The sequence below is a fragment of the Lepidochelys kempii genome, chromosome 4 (assembly GCF_965140265.1).
Source record: "Lepidochelys kempii isolate rLepKem1 chromosome 4, rLepKem1.hap2, whole genome shotgun sequence".
In the NCBI taxonomy this organism is placed as follows: Eukaryota; Metazoa; Chordata; order Testudines; family Cheloniidae; genus Lepidochelys; species Lepidochelys kempii.
This window is the reverse complement of record NC_133259.1, coordinates 44,189,083-44,205,998: the sequence shown is the minus strand read 5'-3', so window position 1 is coordinate 44,205,998 and position 16,916 is coordinate 44,189,083. Positions and strand designations below refer to the sequence as shown.

Here is a 16,916-nt window from a genome sequence, read left to right as displayed (position 1 = left end):
GTTAGAATTATAGGAGAGCAAGTTCTAGAAGTGACAAGAGGAAATAATGCATCTTATTAAGATACTAGTAGCTGAAAGCCCATGCTGCATGAGGGGCTGCATGTGTTTGGAGTTACTGTGTATGCTGGTTGTGTTGTTGTGTGGGTGCTTGTGTTGATTTGGTCTAGGGGCATGTGATAGAGTATACAAACCCCACACTAGTAAGGAAAGGATTGAGCAGCTGCACTGGGCCCAGACAACCCCCATTCCCTGTTCCCCCAACACCACACCACACACGCAAAGCATGCACGGCTTGGAGGAGGAACTCAGAAGAATGGGCCAGAAGACAATAGAGCTAAACTGTCATACACTCAGAGCTCCTGGGAAGGAATACTGCATGCCAGGCTATAGTGACTTTACCACACCCAGAGAAAACCCTGTGATGCTCTGAAGGTCTGAGACTTTACTTTTGATTTCAGTCTTCTTTTATATGGGAAACTTAAAAAGAATTAAAGGTCACATCCAAGTTTGTCATGCACTCTACAGATTCCAGTTATTTAATGTCTTTACTTAATTTGTTGTGGGGAGAAAGGGGACTGGTAGGAAGTGATCCAGGGAAAAACCACTTTTGGGAGCAGCACTTACTGCCTACCACTGGACCCCAAATCAGAATCTGAGGGAACCAAGGGGAGAGACTATCAATACCAGAAAAGGAAGAGATTGCTATGTCCATCTTGGCCACAAAGAGACATCCATGGTGAGTGAGGGAGAGATCCGTGCTGGAGGCAAATGAGGTGAGTGTGCCGCATTAAGGGGCTGTATATGTTTGGAGTTACTGCATGTGCTGCTTGTGTTGATTAGTGTCTGGGGGTGGGTTGTACTAGGAGATGTGTTGATTTGTGTGGGTAGCAGTTGGGTGCATGAGTGTGACAGCTGGGCCAAATAATCCACTATCTGAACAGTCTCCCTTATTTAACCGTTTCATAGAAATTAGCTGTAGAATAAGGCTGGTGATTGGTTGAGTTACCTCTGATATCACAATGATCTCCTGGCACGGCATAGATACATGCCTTCCTACAGTAGTTCTCAAACAGGGGTCCACATACCCCTGGGGGTCCACAGAGGTCTTCCGGGGGTATTCAACTCATCTAGTTATTTGCATAGTTTTACAACTCCATAAAAAGCACTGGTGAAGTCAGTACACCCTAAAATTTCATATGACTGGTTTATACTGCTTTATGTACCATACACTGAAATATAAGTACAATTGTCAAGGTTCCTCCCCCACTCTGAACTCTAGGGTACAGATGTGGGGACCTGCATGAACAACCTCCTAAGCTTATCTTTACCAGCTTAGGTCAAAACTTCCCCAAGGTACAAAATATTACCCCCGTTATCCTTGGAATGGCCGCTACCACCACCAAACTAATACTGGTTACTGGGGAAGAGCTGTTTGGACGCGTCCTTCCCCCCAAAATACTTCCCAAAACCTTGCACCCTACTTCCTGGACAAGGTTTGGTAAAAAGCCTCACCAATTCGCCTAGGTGACTACAGACCCAGACCCTTGGATCTTAAGAACAATGAACAATCCTCCCAACACTTGCACTCCCCCTTTCCTGGGAAATGTTGGATAAAAAGCCTCACCAATTTGCATAGGTGACCACAGACCCAAACCCTTGGATCTGAGAACAATGAAAAAGCATTCAGTGTTTTACAAGAAGACTTTTAATAAAAAATAGAAGTAAATAGAAATAAAGAAATCCCCCCTGTAAAATCAGGATGGTAGATATCTTACAGGGTAATTAGATTCAAAAACATAGAGAACCCCTCTAGGCAAAACCTTAAGTTACAAAAAAGATACACAGACAGAAATAGTTATTCTATTCAGCACAATTCTTTTCTCAGCCATTTAAAGAAATCATAATCTAACACATACCTAGCTAGATTACTTACTAAAAGTTCTAAGGCTCCATTCCTGTTCTGTCCCTGGCCAAGACGACTACAGACAGACACACAAACCCTTTGTTTCTCTCCCTCCTCCCAGCTTTTGAAAGTATCTTGTCTCCTCATTGGTCATTTTGGTCAGGTGCCAGCGAGGTTACCTTTAGCTTCTTAACCCTTTACAGGTGAGAGGAGCTTTCCCCTGGCCAGGAGGGATTTCAAAGGGGTTTACCCTTCCCTTTATTTTTATGACACGCCCCCCAAATCTCAGCTAGGGTGAAACACTGGCTGGGATTTCTTCCTGGAGCTCTAGGAAAACAGAGTTAATAAGACACATGCATCTCTAAATATACTACCAAGTACATAAAGACTAACAATATTTTCCACATCTCAAGGACGATTTTAACCAGTTGATTCTGGGAAACTTTCACGGGAGAGTGCATCAGCCACTTTGTTAGAAGCTCCTGAGATGTGTTGGATGTCGAAATCAAAATCTTGGAGAGCTAAACTCCACCGAAGAAGTTTTCTGTTAGTTTCTTTGACGGTGTGAAGCCACTTTAGTGCAGCATGGTCGGTTTGCAGGTGGAAACGCCGTCCCCAAACATATGGGCGTAGCTTTTCCAGAGCGTAGACAATGGCATAACATTCTTTTTCAGTGACTGACCAGTTGCTTTCCCTCTCAGACAGTTTTTTGCTGAGGAACACTACAGGGTGGAATTCTTGATCAGGTCCTTTCTGCATTAAAACTGCTCCCACACCACGCTCGGATGCATCTGTGGTTACTAGGAACGGTTTGTCAAAGTCTGGGGCCCTTAGTACAGGGTCAGACATGAGTGTCGCTTTAAGCTTGTTAAAGGCCTTCTGACACCTTCCGGTCCACTGAACAGCATTTGGCTGTTTCTTTTTGGTTAGGTCTGTCAGTGGGGCAGCGATTTGGCTGTAGTGCGGTACAAATCGTCTGTAATAACCGGCCAAGCCTAAGAAGGATTGAACCTGTTTCTTTGACTTTGGGACAGGCCACTTTTGGATAGCATCCACTTTGGCCTGTAGGGGGCTGATAGTTCCTTGACCCACCTGGTGTCCAAGGTAAGTCACTCTGTTTAGGCCTATTTGACACTTCTTAGCCTTAACAGTTAGTCCTGCCTCCCTTATGCGCTCAAGGACTTTTTGTAGATGTTCCAGGTGGTCTGCCCAGGAATCCGAAAATATGGCCACATCGTCAAGGTAGGCGACTGCATATTCTCCTAATCCCGCTAGGAGACCATCTACAAGTCTTTGGAAAGTGGCGGGTGCATTTCGCAGCCCGAAAGGGAGTACATTAAATTCATACAGCCCGAGATGTGTGATGAAGGCTGACCTTTCCTTGGCAGATTCATCTAGCGGTACCTGCCAGTACCCCTTGGTTAAGTCCAAGGTAGAGATGAACTGGGCCCGTCCCAGTTTCTCTAATAGTTCATCGGTGCGTGGCATTGGATAGTTGTCTGGGCGAGTTACAGCATTTAGCTTATGGTAGTCCACGCAAAAACGTATTTCCCCATCTGGTTTGGGAACTAGAACCACTGGAGATGCCCATGCACTTTCAGAGGGGCGGATTACACCCATCTGTAACATATCCTGGATCTCCCGTTCTATAGCAGTTTTAGCTTGAGGAGACACCCGGTAAGGGTGGACCCTAATTGGGTGAGCATTACCTGTGTCAATGGAGTGGTATGCCCGTTCAGTCAGTCCTGGGGTGGCTGAGAACGTTGGCGCGTAGCTAGTGCACAGCTCCTGGATCTGCTGTCGCTGCATACGCCCAAGGGTCATGGAGAGGTTCACCTCTTCCACACCACCAGCACATTTCCCTTCGTAATAGACACCTTCAGGCCACTCAGCGTCGTCTCCTCCCTGGGCTGTAAACTGACAAACCTTTAATTCTCTGGAATAAAAGGGCTTTAGAGAATTAATATGATACACCTTAGGCTTTCGGTTGGAGGTGGGGAATGCTATGAGATAATTAACAGCTCCCAGGCACTCCTGGACCATGAATGGCCCTTCCCACGATGCTTCCATTTTATGGGCCTGGAGCGCCTTTAAGACCATGACCTGGTCTCCTACTTTGAAGGAACGCTCTCTGGCATGTTTATCATACCAGGCTTTTTGCTCTTTTTGAGCATCCTGTAAGTTTTCTCTAGCAAGGGCTAAAGAGGTTCGGAGGGTGTTTTGTAGGTTGGTTACAAAGTCCAGAATGTTAGTTCCTGGAGAAGGTGTAAATCCCTCCCATTGCTGCTTCACCAACTGCAATGGCCCCTTAACCTCACGGCCATATACAAGTTCAAATGGGGAAAACCCTAAACTGGGATGTGGTACAGCTCTGTAGGCAAAGAGCAACTGCTGCAATACTAGGTCCCAATCATTGGAGTGCTCATTTACGAATTTACGTATCATGGCCCCCAAAGTTCCATTAAACTTCTCCACCATGCCATTTGTTTGATGATGGTAAGGAGTGGCAACCAAGTGATTTACCCCATGAGCTTCCCAAAGGTTTTTCATAGTTCCTGCCAGGAAATTAGTCCCTGCATCTGTGAGGATGTCGGAGGGCCAACCTACCCTGGCAAAAATGTCTGCTAGTGCCTGGCACACACTTTTAGCCCTGGTGTTGCTTAGAGCTACTGCTTCCGGCCATCGGGTGGCAAAATCCATGAAAGTCAGTATGTACTGCTTTCCTCTGGGTGTCTTTTTCGGAAAAGGACCCAGAATATCCACAGCTACTCGCTGAAATGGAACTTCAATGATGGGGAGTGGCTGGAGAGGAGCTTTGACCTGGTCTTGGGGTTTTCCCACTCTTTGGCACACCTCACAAGACTGGACATAGGTAGAAACATCCTTGCCCATTCCCTCCCAGTGGAATGACCCCCCCAAACGGTCTTTGGTCCTGTTCACCCCAGCATGGCCACTAGGGTGATCATGGGCTAAGCTCAAGAGCTTGGCCCGGTATTTAGTTGGAACTACCAACTGTCTCTGAGGATGCCAGTCTTCCTGGTGTCCCCCAGAAAGAGTTTCCTTGTATAAAAGTCCTCTTTCTACAACAAACCTGGATCGATTAGAAGAGCTGAGAGGCGGTGGGTTGCTCCGTGCCGCCGTCCAAGCTCTCTGGAGGCTTTCATCTGCTTCCTGTTCGGTCTGGAACTGTTCCCTTGATCCTGGAGACATCAGTTCCTCATGGGATTGTGGACCTAGGCTTGGTCCCTCTGGAAGCGATATAGGAGATGGAGCTGTTTCTGTTGACTGTGAACCGCTCTCCGCTGGTGCACTATGTTGGGATTCAGGCTCCGGCTGAGCCTCTTGTGTAGGGTTATCGGCTGCTGCCAGTTCAGGTTCGGTGGGGCCCTCTGGTGTTGAGGTTGCAAGTACTGGATTCAGTGCTGACACGGGGTCTGGTGTTGGTTGTTCGGCTGGTTCCGGTTCTGGGACTGGTTCCGTCTGGGTCTCTGGGACTGGATCCACTACTGCTGTTGCAGACATTGGCCTGGGGTCCAGGTCCATCACCTCTGACTGGGTCCTGATAGAAGTTTCCGGAACAGAGCTAGGCCTCACGGCTTGTTTAGCCTGGTTGCGGGTGACCATTCCCACCCTCTTGGCCTGCTTCACATGATTGGCCAAGTCTTCCCCCAACAGCATGGGGATGGGATAATCATCATAGACTGCAAAAGTCCACATTCCTGACCAGCCCTTGTACTGGACAGGCAACTTGGCTGTAGGCAAATTGAAAGAGTTGGACTTGAAGGGTTGAATCGTCACTTGGATCTCTGGGTTGATTAAATTGGGGTCCACTAAGGAAGCATGGATAGCTGACACTTGTGCTCCGGTGTCCCTCCACGCGGTGACCTTCTTCCCGCCCACACTCACAGTTTCCCTCCGCTCCAAGGGTATCTGGGAGGTATCTGGGCCTGTGGACCTCTGGTGTGATTCCGGTGCAATGAACTGTAATCTGTTGGGGTTCTTGGGGCAGTTGGCCTTTACATGCCCCAGCTCGTTACACTTAAAACATCGTCCAGCTGACGGGTCACTGGGACGAGGAGGGTTGCTGGAGAATGGGGTGGTGGGACGATAAGGGGTCTGGAGGGTTCTTTGGGAGGTAGGTGGGGCTTTGGGCGGCCCCCGGTAATAGGGTGTGGTCTGGGGTGGTCCCTTCTGGTCTCCGCTCCAACTGCGACCAGTTTTCTTCTTCTCTGCCACCTCCACCCATCTGGCTCCAATCTCTCCTGCCTCGATTACAGTTTTGGGTTTCCCATCTAGGATGTATCTTTCTATTTCCTCAGGAACACCCTCTAAGAATTGTTCCATTTGCATTAGGAAGGGCAGATTTACTGGAGATTCAACACTTGCTCCTGATATCCAGGCATCCCAATGTTTCACAATGTGGTAGGCATGTCGGGTAAATGACATGTCTGGTTTCCACCTTAGGGCTCGGAACCTCCGACGAGACTGCTCGGGTGTTATCCCCATTCTGACTCTCGCCTTGGATTTAAACAGTTCATACTTGTTCATGTGTTCTTTAGGCATTTCAGCTGCCACCTCAGCTAAGGGTCCACTGAGCTGCGGCCTCAGCTCTACCATGTATTGGTCAGTAGAGATGTTGTACCCAAGGCAGGCCCTTTCGAAGTTTTCTAAGAAGGCCTCAGTATCATCACCTGCCTTGTAGGTGGGGAACTTTCTGGGATGGGAAGTGGTACCTGGAGAAGGATTGCTAGGGTTTGTTGGTATATTCTGCTGGGCCTTTATCCTCTCCACCTCCTCCACATGCTTCCTTGCCTCCATTTCCCTCTTGTGGGCAGCCTCCTGTACCTCCTCCTTCAGCCGCATGAGTTCTATCTGTCTTTCATGTTCCCTTTGTTTTTCCTCAGCCTGAAATTTGGCTAATTCCAGCTGTAGTCGAGCTGAGGATTTGGTCATTCTAACCTCTCTGTTTTTAACTAACTTTACACCTGAGGTTTAGAAATAAACAAACAAAACTTGGCTGTAAAATTTTGCTGTGCTGGAATAGAATACCTATTCTCTGATAGTGATTGTCAGCCTACAGAAAAAGACAATTCCCTTGTCTCTGCTCTGGGCCCAAATTAAAGCAAAAAACCTCCAACTACTTGGAAACCTGCTTACCCAGCCCAACGAAGAAAAGAAAAAAAAAATTTCTTTTCAAACCTGTGCTCCTTGTAAAACAAAAAAAAAAATCAAAATCCTAAAAAAAACCCTGCCACTTTTGTCTCCAGGCAAATGGGTAGAGCACACACCCCCTATTTACTTTTAGGAAGAAAAGAAAAAAAAACAAACCTCTGGGTTGGAAGACTGTGAATTTCCCTGCAGGAGTTAAGTACCCTGCCTCCAGGCAAATGAAACCTGCAATTCACAAGATAATCCCCTTTTGTCTCTGCTTGGCCACAAAGCAGAGAGAAACCAAGCTGCTTTCAGTTTCAAAGCTGCCTTCTGGACTTCCTAAAAATTCCTTTTTAAAATCTGTATTTCTAGTTCAAAAAATCTCAACTGGATCTCAAAATGATTTCAGGTTAATCCCACCACTGTGCCACCATGTCAAGGTTCCTCCCCCACTCTGAACTCTAGGGTACAGATGTGGGGACCTGCATGAACAACCTCCTAAGCTTATCTTTACCAGCTTAGGTCAAAACTTCCCCAAGGTACAAAATATTACCCCCGTTATCCTTGGAATGGCCGCTACCACCACCAAACTAATACTGGTTACTGGGGAAGAGCTGTTTGGACGCGTCCTTCCCCCCAAAATACTTCCCAAAACCTTGCACCCTACTTCCTGGACAAGGTTTGGTAAAAAGCCTCACCAATTCGCCTAGGTGACTACAGACCCAGACCCTTGGATCTTAAGAACAATGAACAATCCTCCCAACACTTGCACTCCCCCTTTCCTGGGAAATGTTGGATAAAAAGCCTCACCAATTTGCATAGGTGACCACAGACCCAAACCCTTGGATCTGAGAACAATGAAAAAGCATTCAGTGTTTTACAAGAAGACTTTTAATAAAAAATAGAAGTAAATAGAAATAAAGAAATCCCCCCTGTAAAATCAGGATGGTAGATATCTTACAGGGTAATTAGATTCAAAAACATAGAGAACCCCTCTAGGCAAAACCTTAAGTTACAAAAAAGATACACAGACAGAAATAGTTATTCTATTCAGCACAATTCTTTTCTCAGCCATTTAAAGAAATCATAATCTAACACATACCTAGCTAGATTACTTACTAAAAGTTCTAAGGCTCCATTCCTGTTCTGTCCCTGGCCAAGACGACTACAGACAGACACACAAACCCTTTGTTTCTCTCCCTCCTCCCAGCTTTTGAAAGTATCTTGTCTCCTCATTGGTCATTTTGGTCAGGTGCCAGCGAGGTTACCTTTAGCTTCTTAACCCTTTACAGGTGAGAGGAGCTTTCCCCTGGCCAGGAGGGATTTCAAAGGGGTTTACCCTTCCCTTTATTTTTATGACAACAATATTTATATTCCAATTGATTTATTTTATAATTATGTGGTAAAAATGAGAAAGTAAGCAATTTTTCTAGTCATAAGGTGCTGATACTTTTGTATTTTTAGATTTGATTTTGTAAGCAAGTAGTTTTTAAGTGAGGTGAAACTTGGGGGTATGCAAGGCAATTTAGACTCCTGAAACGGGTACAGTCTGGAACTACTCAGGGTAGACTGGAAAGGTTGAGAGCCACTGCTTTACTGTAGCTGCACTCCACATGGGTGTAACTCAAAGTCAAATTTTACCTTAAGAGACTGTGAAACTGTAGCCAGACAGCCAGCCCCCCGCCCCCGCCTCAGACCAGCATTGCTGGAAACACAGGAGGAAGCAGGAACAGGGCACTTAACATATATTCCAGCACAGCCTTTGAAGCTGTGAAAGCACAGGTGTGCTGCTACAATGTGCCTCTGGGAACAGATAGGACGATTAAGCTCACAGCAGGCAGAGGCCCTGTGACAGACATGGCTCTTAGCCCCAACTAAATAGCGTGATGCACACACACCAACATCCTAGGTGGGAAAATATTTACCCTGATAAAAGAAATGTCCAGTAGTCGAAACTTATTGTTTCTCTCCTTTGCAAGTGTAAACTACTCTTGCAAAAGCTGGCGTCACCCCGACAGACCAGCCTCAATTTGGCATAAGAAAGGAGAAAGAGAATAAAGGAGTACAGAGGTATAAGTAGGGGACCTACAGCACCATGATTTTTGAGTGCTTTTCACTATCTATCTGCTGGTCAGATAAGTGACAGCCTCCCAAGGCTTCTGCAGCTAAGAGGGTCCCTACGCCTTGTCCCTTATTCGTCTTTCCGCGGAATTGAGTGACCGATCCTGGCTTGGCACCGCTGGAATCGAGAGATGCAAGGAGGGTAAGAAGCACCCACACCTGATCTCCTATCTTTAGTGTACACATATTTTGAAATAGAGCTCTATACTTTGTTTTCTTTCTTTGGGATTGTGGCTTCAGTTTTGTAACTTGTTTGTGTGTGTAACATCTCTACATTTAAATAAGTAGGCACTAGCAATTTTGTAACCACATGATTAGAATCTAGCTTAATAAATTTTTGGTAACCATTTATGCATAAGCCTGACTTGTTTTCTCTGGTTTACTGTAAAGCAGCCAACACAATTAAAGAACCTCAGCCGTTTTGGCTCTAAAGCCTGGCCATTAGGTGAGAGTACTAAGAGCCTAGCGTTGAGTTGTGCCGCCTCCACGGGGCAAACTCTTGGGGCACCTGTCAGTCAATCCTGGCTGCCCGCTGCGAAGGAGCTCTGAGCTCTAGCAGTTAAAGTCACGGGTGTGGAGAGGCTCTTAGTGCTGCCATTGGGGCACCTGTCAGTCAGTATTGACTGCCCGCTGCGAAGGAGCTCTGAGCTCTAGCAGTTAAAGTCACGGGTGGTTAGGACCTTGGGGCATCCGTCAGCCTAGCCCGGGCTGCCCGCCGCGAAGGGACAGTGCGTCCTAGCGGTTAAAGTCACTGATGGTATAAACAGGCATAGCTGGCACCTCACCAAACATCCTTGGCCGTCGGCTAACAGAAACCCAGTGACAATTGAACCTGGTGGTATTCCGAACAAAAGTTCTCAACCATGCTTGTAGCTGCTTCCATTGCTTCACACTGAGTCAACAAACATCCTAGGCTTACGGGTAAAGGGTGACATTCCTGGAATCTTACACCATGTTTACACTTCAAAGTTATGTCGACCTAACTTATATCAGCATACAGCCTTCACAATTATTAAATCGCTCGTGTGTGTGTGTGCACACTTGGCTCCTTGTGTCAGTGGTGTGTGTCCTCACCAGGAGTACTTGCATTGTCAGCATGGGGCATTGTGCGACAGATAGTAACTGTCAACATAAGCAACACAGTGTCTACACTGATATTGTGTCAACCTAATTAAATTAACCGTGACTCTATACCGCTCTGGGAGGTGGTGTTACTAAATAGGTATATGTCACCGGGAGCCAAATTTAAGTGAAGACACTTGCACAACTAGGTCAATGCAAGGCAAGTTACGTCAATCTAAGCGTATAGTTTAGACCAGGCCTTACTCCACAGACTCACGATTACTATAGGAAAAAATGCATAGAAAAGATGGCTGAAAAGACAGCTGCTAGTATGAGAGATATGCAAAACACAGAGGATCAAATTCTCTTCTCAGATATGTGGATACAACTACCATAGAGCCAAATTCAGATATTATATAAGCAGGTACAACTTTACTGATAATTTGGCCTATTGACTTAAGTGAGGTCTGCTCTTTTGTACAGGGATGTAGAATTTTGCCTGTGCCTTCATTTTCAGAACTCCATGCTCCAGATTTGAGTAGTCTGGTAAAGGTCTTTGAAATATTAAAGCATTAACTGCCTGACCTGAAGCCCTGATATGCACATTTTTTCTTGAAGTCCAGAGATTTTCCTGCATAAGGATTGCATGATCAAACCCTAAAGTGTGAGACAGTATACATTGCAAATTCTATTCTTCAAGTGGAAAACATTAACATCTAAATCTACATAGGTTGTTGCTTAAGAAATGGGTTAAAATAGTGACAGAGTACCAAGATATATACTCCCCCATAATTCTATGCTTGAGCGTTTGCTATAAGAAAACTCCAAAATGCTCACCAGTCAATTAAGATATGCAAATTCTGATTAAACAGGCTCTACAACAAAGGAACTTTCATAACTGTGTGAAAAAACTTGCATAGCATAGCCTCAAGTTATGAATGTAAAAAATTACCAGTGTTTGATTTATATACTCACAGCTCTTTGAGTGCATTAAATTACTTATTAAATATATAACTAAGCGTAGGGCCAAAATTTACTGGTACTGGATTGTTTCTGCTATTGGCATCTCTACACATATCCCTTATAGTGCTAAAGAGAAATAGAGTTTGGTGCCCTCTATACCACATACTTTTTATAGTCGGAATAGAAGCACTAGCAGTGACCAATAAACATTTCTGGCTTATTTCAGGAATTTCCAACAAGGATAAAAATAAATTCCAGGAAAAAATAGTATATGATCACATAATTCAAAACTATAATAATGCATACACAAAAAGGGACCAAATTAAGGTTGAACATGGAACTATAATTCTGGTATTTGACTTCTGAGTGCTTGACTTTGCAATCCTAATAATGTTCTTTTTACTACTTTTTTGTTTGTAGTTTCCTAGGTTTTAAAACAAACAAACCCTAAAACCAAATTCCATCATGTTGCATCAAAGGGATACCCACACAAGTCATCAGCAAGGTTAGCTCCACGGCACAGATCTCTGCCACCTGAGTGGACAGAATAGCTGACAGCAATAACAGATACCCATAAAGCATGACAATGTCTACACTGCAACGAGACACCCATGGCTGGCCAGTGCCAGTTAACTCAGGCTTGTGCCAGCTGACTCACCAGCTTTCATTACTATGTAGACTTCCCGGCTCCAGCTGGAGCCTGATCTCTAGGACCCTCTCACTTTGCAGGCTCCTAGAGCTCTACTAGGGCCTGACTCTCCTGCTTGTCTCCGCCTACCTAGCCCGCAGGCCCCGCCCACCGCACCCGGCTCCCACTCCCCGGCACAGGCTGGGGCGGCAGCTACTGCGCCCGCTCCCCTAAACAGAAGGGGGCTGGCGATTCCACCTACCGCGCGCCGCTGCCCGTCGCTGGATGACAGCGTTCGCCTACTTGCCCGGCCCTACCCCACGTGGGAGAAAGAGGCGGACCCGCATGGTTATGCAGAAATTACACCAATAAGAAACCGCTTCCCACTTACCTCGGATTCCGATTGGTGGATTGATTTCTGTCACGTGAGCGGCCCAGTTCCTCGCGGCGTCGGTCGCTAAGGCAGTTGGAAGGAGCGCTAGTTTTTAGCGGGGCTGGCGGTACGCGTTGGACAGGTAGGAGCTGGCTGCTGTACCGGAAAGGGGGTGGGTCACAGGGCGAGTCGCTGCGCGGGCTCGCTGAGCCTCGTTCTGGCCCCAGGGTCGTCGTCTCCCGCCGCCGAACTGCCGCGGGGTTTGTACACCTGTGTGCGGCGGTGCCCCCCGCGCGCGCGCCCCGGAGCCGATTGCTGCGACTCGCTGGCGGCCCGGGGGCGGCCCGGGGTTCGCTCGGGGCAGGGCGTGCGGAGCCGTCGGCGGGCGTCCCCCTCCTTCTAGTGCCTGGTGGGTTTTGCCGGGCGGGGGGGCGGAGCTCGAGCGAGCCCGCACCGCCCCTGTTAGCAGGACGGGGCACTTCCTGGGGGGTGGGGCGGAGTGTGCCGCCTCTGGGAGACTCCTGGGCAGAGCGCGAGCTGCTGGTTAGGGGCTGGAGCCTGGGGTCTTAGCACACTTGTTCCCGGGCTTTAACAACCTGTGATCCCTTTCACTAAAGTGTCTCGTGAACCCCGTCCTAAAAATGAATATTTCCAGGGATTTTCTCCTTTCCCTGAGTATAAATGATAAAAGCAGTGATCTTGGAAATATAGAATTTGTTTTTATGATATGCTTATTACACACTATTATTATTTATACACACTATTACATTATGAAAAGGGCAACACTCTTCCAAGATCTCACTTTTGTAGCTTGTACCACTTTGAATAAGCCTGTTATAAGACAAGGCTCTGATAATTCATCAAGGAGTACCAGACATGAAACAGCATGAAGCTATTTAAGAAGCCAGCTCAAAGAGTTCCTCCTACACAAGCATTCAGGTCTTGAGCAGTCTAGGCAAACGACACACGTTACAACAAAGCTTAAACTTGTTCTTCATAATAATTTAAAAAGCAATACTAGCTGTCTATTTAATTTTTAAAATGGCAAAAAATATCCACTTCCCTTTTCATTTCTTATAAGGAGTTTTGAAGTTTAAATCTCCTCAGTGTGATAGATACGTGTGCTTTGACCTGCTTAGCTCTTGGAAGTCCAGGGGCTCCAAGCTGCTGGCCCTGTGCTGCCAGGGGTCCCAAGGGACAGCTCTGTCTGCCATTAGGGATTTTTTTCCTGAGACACCCCCCGTAACATTTCGTGAACCCCAGTTTGGGAACCACTGGTCTATCAGCTACACTAAGGGGGATAGTTGATTGGCTTGACTGACAAAACACTGCTCCCTGTGCTCTTCCCCCCTGCAGTTTGGAGGCTGTAATACTTTGCCAGACCTGGACAAAATGAAACTAACGTGCAGAAATAGGCTGTTATTTAAAGTTAAAATGCTTGATTATTGTTTTTGTCTCTTTCAGGCTCTGCAGCATAGCTGGAAAAAACAGCAGTTTACTGAATCTCTTTGTTACCAACATCGGACTGCACATGCAGATTAAAGTATGGCAACAGAGATCAATTTTCTAAGAGATCAAAGTAAGCTCCACCTAGACTTAAAATAGATTTTTGTGCACTTAAAGTCTTGCAATTACATTTCTCCATAACCTGTAACTGTATTTCATTCGCTGAGTGTTTGAAAGATAGATGCTGAACAGGAAACCTGACCCTCCTAGTCCCAGAGTAAACAAACAGAACACCCCTCTCCCCCTGTTCTGTTGTACAGTAATTTTAGGAGTTACTTTCTATAAAACTCTCTCCTAACACTTAGTTAAGAAAATAACTTTGTGTCAACAACTCTGGTTTGTCTTTAATAACGATAGTAAACAAAAATTCAGTCTCAGGATCTTTGATGCTTTTGCAAAAAGAAAAGGAGTACTTGTGGCACCTTAGAGACTAACCAATTTATTTGAGCATGAGCTTTCGTGAGCTACAGCTCACTTCATCGGACGCTGTAGCTCATGAAAGCTCATGCTCAAATAAATTGGTTAGTCTCTAAGGTGCCACAAGTACTCCTTTTCTTTTTGCGAATACAGACTAGCACGGCTGTTACTCTGAAACCTTTGATGCTTTTAGCTTTCATTTCCCATCCCCACCTACCTACAATGTTGAGAGGTGGTTGGCATGTGCTCTGTAGGATTAGACATGTTGGAAGGGGACCTACTTGGACTTCTCCTGTGTCTAAGATGGTGCAGAAGAGCACTCCCAGTGTTGCCCATACTCTGTCAGTGTTCAGTAATGCCTTTCTCTAATTTTATCATATATGCAGGGAATTTTCTTAGTTATCTTTTGAGACTTATTTGTAGAGCGGAAGTACTGGGGATGAGATCTTGGTATTTCTGTTTTTATTCAACTAAATTGTATAAAACTTGATTCTTGTGTATCCATAGAAACCTCACATGAATCTTCTTTTGGGGACTATGAAATTAGAATATGTATGTTTTTTCCTCTTGCTTGGTGAAAATAGGCATCTTTTTTAGTTATTGTTCATGAAATAGGCTTCACTACAAACGGGCATCAGTATTATTCTTTTGTAAGGGATGCTCTGTGTTGATAGAATTGATAGATAAAACTACTAAGGTTCTGAGGAAGGTAAACTTAAAATATACAATAAGCACTTCCAGCTCTACAACATTTTTCTGGTATGTCCATAGGGCTACATTCTGTAAACAGGAAGTGACCTGCTGTACTGTATAGATCAGTGATCTCCAAACTTTTCAGGGTTGTGAGTGCCCCCCCAGCTGGTGGCGAGAGCAGGGCTGCATCTCAGGGGAGGGGGAGAGGAACAGGGGTGACTCTGGGGCTGGCAGCTGGGCCCATAGCCAGGTGCGGAGCCATCCCAGGACTGGGTGGTGCTCCATGTCCCCCGTAGGGTCTGGCCCAGGTACTCTGCACCCCCTTAGGGGGTGTCATAAATATAAAGGGAAGGGTAACCGCCTTTCTGTATACAGAACTATAAAATCCCTCCTGGCCAGAGGCAAAACCTTTTCACCTGTAAAGGGTTAAGAAGCTAAGATAACCTCGCTGGCACCTGACCAAAATGACCAATGAGGAGACAAGATACTTTCAAAGCTGGAGGGGTGGGGGTGGGAACAAAGAGTCTGTGTGTGTGTGTGTGTGATGCTTTTGCTGGGAACAGATCAGGAATGCAGTCTCAGAAACTCTGTTAATTTAGTAAGTAATCTAGCTAGAAAGGTGTTGGATTTCCTTTTGTTTAACGGCTGATAAAATAATCTGTGCTGAATGGAATGTATATTCCTGTTTTTGTGTCTTTTTGTAACTTAAGGTTTTGCCGAGAGTGATTCTTTATGTTTTGAATCTGATTACCCTGTAAGGTATTTACCATCCTGATTTTACAGAGGTGATTCTTTTACCTTTTCTTTAATTAAAATTCTTCTTTTAAGAACCTTATTGTTTTTTCATTGTTCTTAAGAGTTTGAGTCTGTCTTCACCTGTACAAATTCGTGAGGATTTTTATCAAGCCTTCCTCAGGAAAGGGGGTGTAGGGTTGGAAATGAGACCTTGCATCAGGGTTGCCTGCTAACATTTTAACAAACTGTAACAGAACAAGTGGAGTAATATATAACAGAATTGCACTGATTGCACAACTTCATTTATTTATTTTTTTTTAAATAAAGAAATATATTGAACAGCTGGTTGGGATGACCTCAGGTGAAAATTCACCTTTTGAGTTATAAAAAGGCACCTCTGTAGTGGAGAAGAAGAGCTTCTGTAACAGACCCTCTTTCCACTATTGGGGGTGGGAGAGGGGGAGGAGGTTGTGTGTTTAAATAGTAACTTGTATGATTTCTGCACCTAGCCCAATGCTTTTTTTATTTAAAAAAAAAGGGGGGGGGCAAATCAAAGTGCCTGGTATTTATTATGTTGGTTTTTTGCACTTGCATACTTCCATTATTTTCCCCACCCAAATTGAGTTCACACTGTCTAGCCCAGCACAAACTGAGTGAGGTGACTTGCTTAATCTGTCTGGGGATTTTAGTCTTGCTTCTGACTTCCCAAAAGACTTATTGTTAAGAAGTACCAGGACAGGACATAGTGACAAAGATAGAGTTTACCTATATTCTCACCTATACGTGAGCGTAGGTTACAATTGTGAGATATTGGTTAGAGGTTTACTGTAGATCTGATATGATTCAATGTGTTTTGATTCATGGCTGAGAAGTCAAGGTTTTCAAATAGTGAATGTTTATTATATTCATAAGGTGGATGCACTAGGAATGTACAATGTTAGATATTATTAAAAGGACCTCATCTATACCTATAGTGGGGCTCTGTTTAATAGCATTGATTTGTAGTAGGTGAGACTCACCACAACATGCACTCATCTGGTGATCAGGAGTTGCCCTGATCCTGCAAATACTAACACGTGTACTTAACTCTCTGCCCTTCAGTAGTCCCATTTAATTTAAGCATGTAAATAAGGGTATGTCTACACTACAGAATAAGGTTGAATTTTTAGAAGTTGGTTTTTTAGAAATCAGTTTTATATATTCGAGTGTGTGTGTCCCCACAGAAAATGCTCTAAGTGCATTAACTCGGCGGAGTGCTTCCACAGTACCGAGGCTAGAGTCGACTTCCGGAGCGTTGCACTGTGGGTAGCTATTCCACAGTTCCCGCAGTCTCTGCTGCCCATTGGAATTCTGGGTTGAGATCC

The 16,916-nt window shown here is 45.3% G+C and overlaps 1 protein-coding gene across 4 annotated transcripts in view; it reads left to right on the top strand.

Moving 5' to 3' along the window:
* Window positions 1-12,240: 12,240 nt before the first annotated feature.
* The window catches only part of SCLT1 (sodium channel and clathrin linker 1), a 137,010-nt gene continuing 132,334 nt past the window's right edge, over window positions 12,241-16,916 (top strand). For 2 of the 4 annotated variants that reach the window (XM_073341115.1, XM_073341117.1), the window contains exons 1-2: window positions 12,241-12,343; window positions 13,666-13,780. In XM_073341115.1, the coding sequence (XP_073197216.1) occupies window positions 13,747-13,780 (34 nt within the window). In that variant the 5' untranslated portion in view covers window positions 12,241-12,343; window positions 13,666-13,746. Of the gene's footprint in view, window positions 12,344-13,665; window positions 13,781-16,916 lie in introns of those variants that run through there. The other 2 variants (XM_073341116.1, XM_073341118.1) reach the window with 2 other exon arrangements.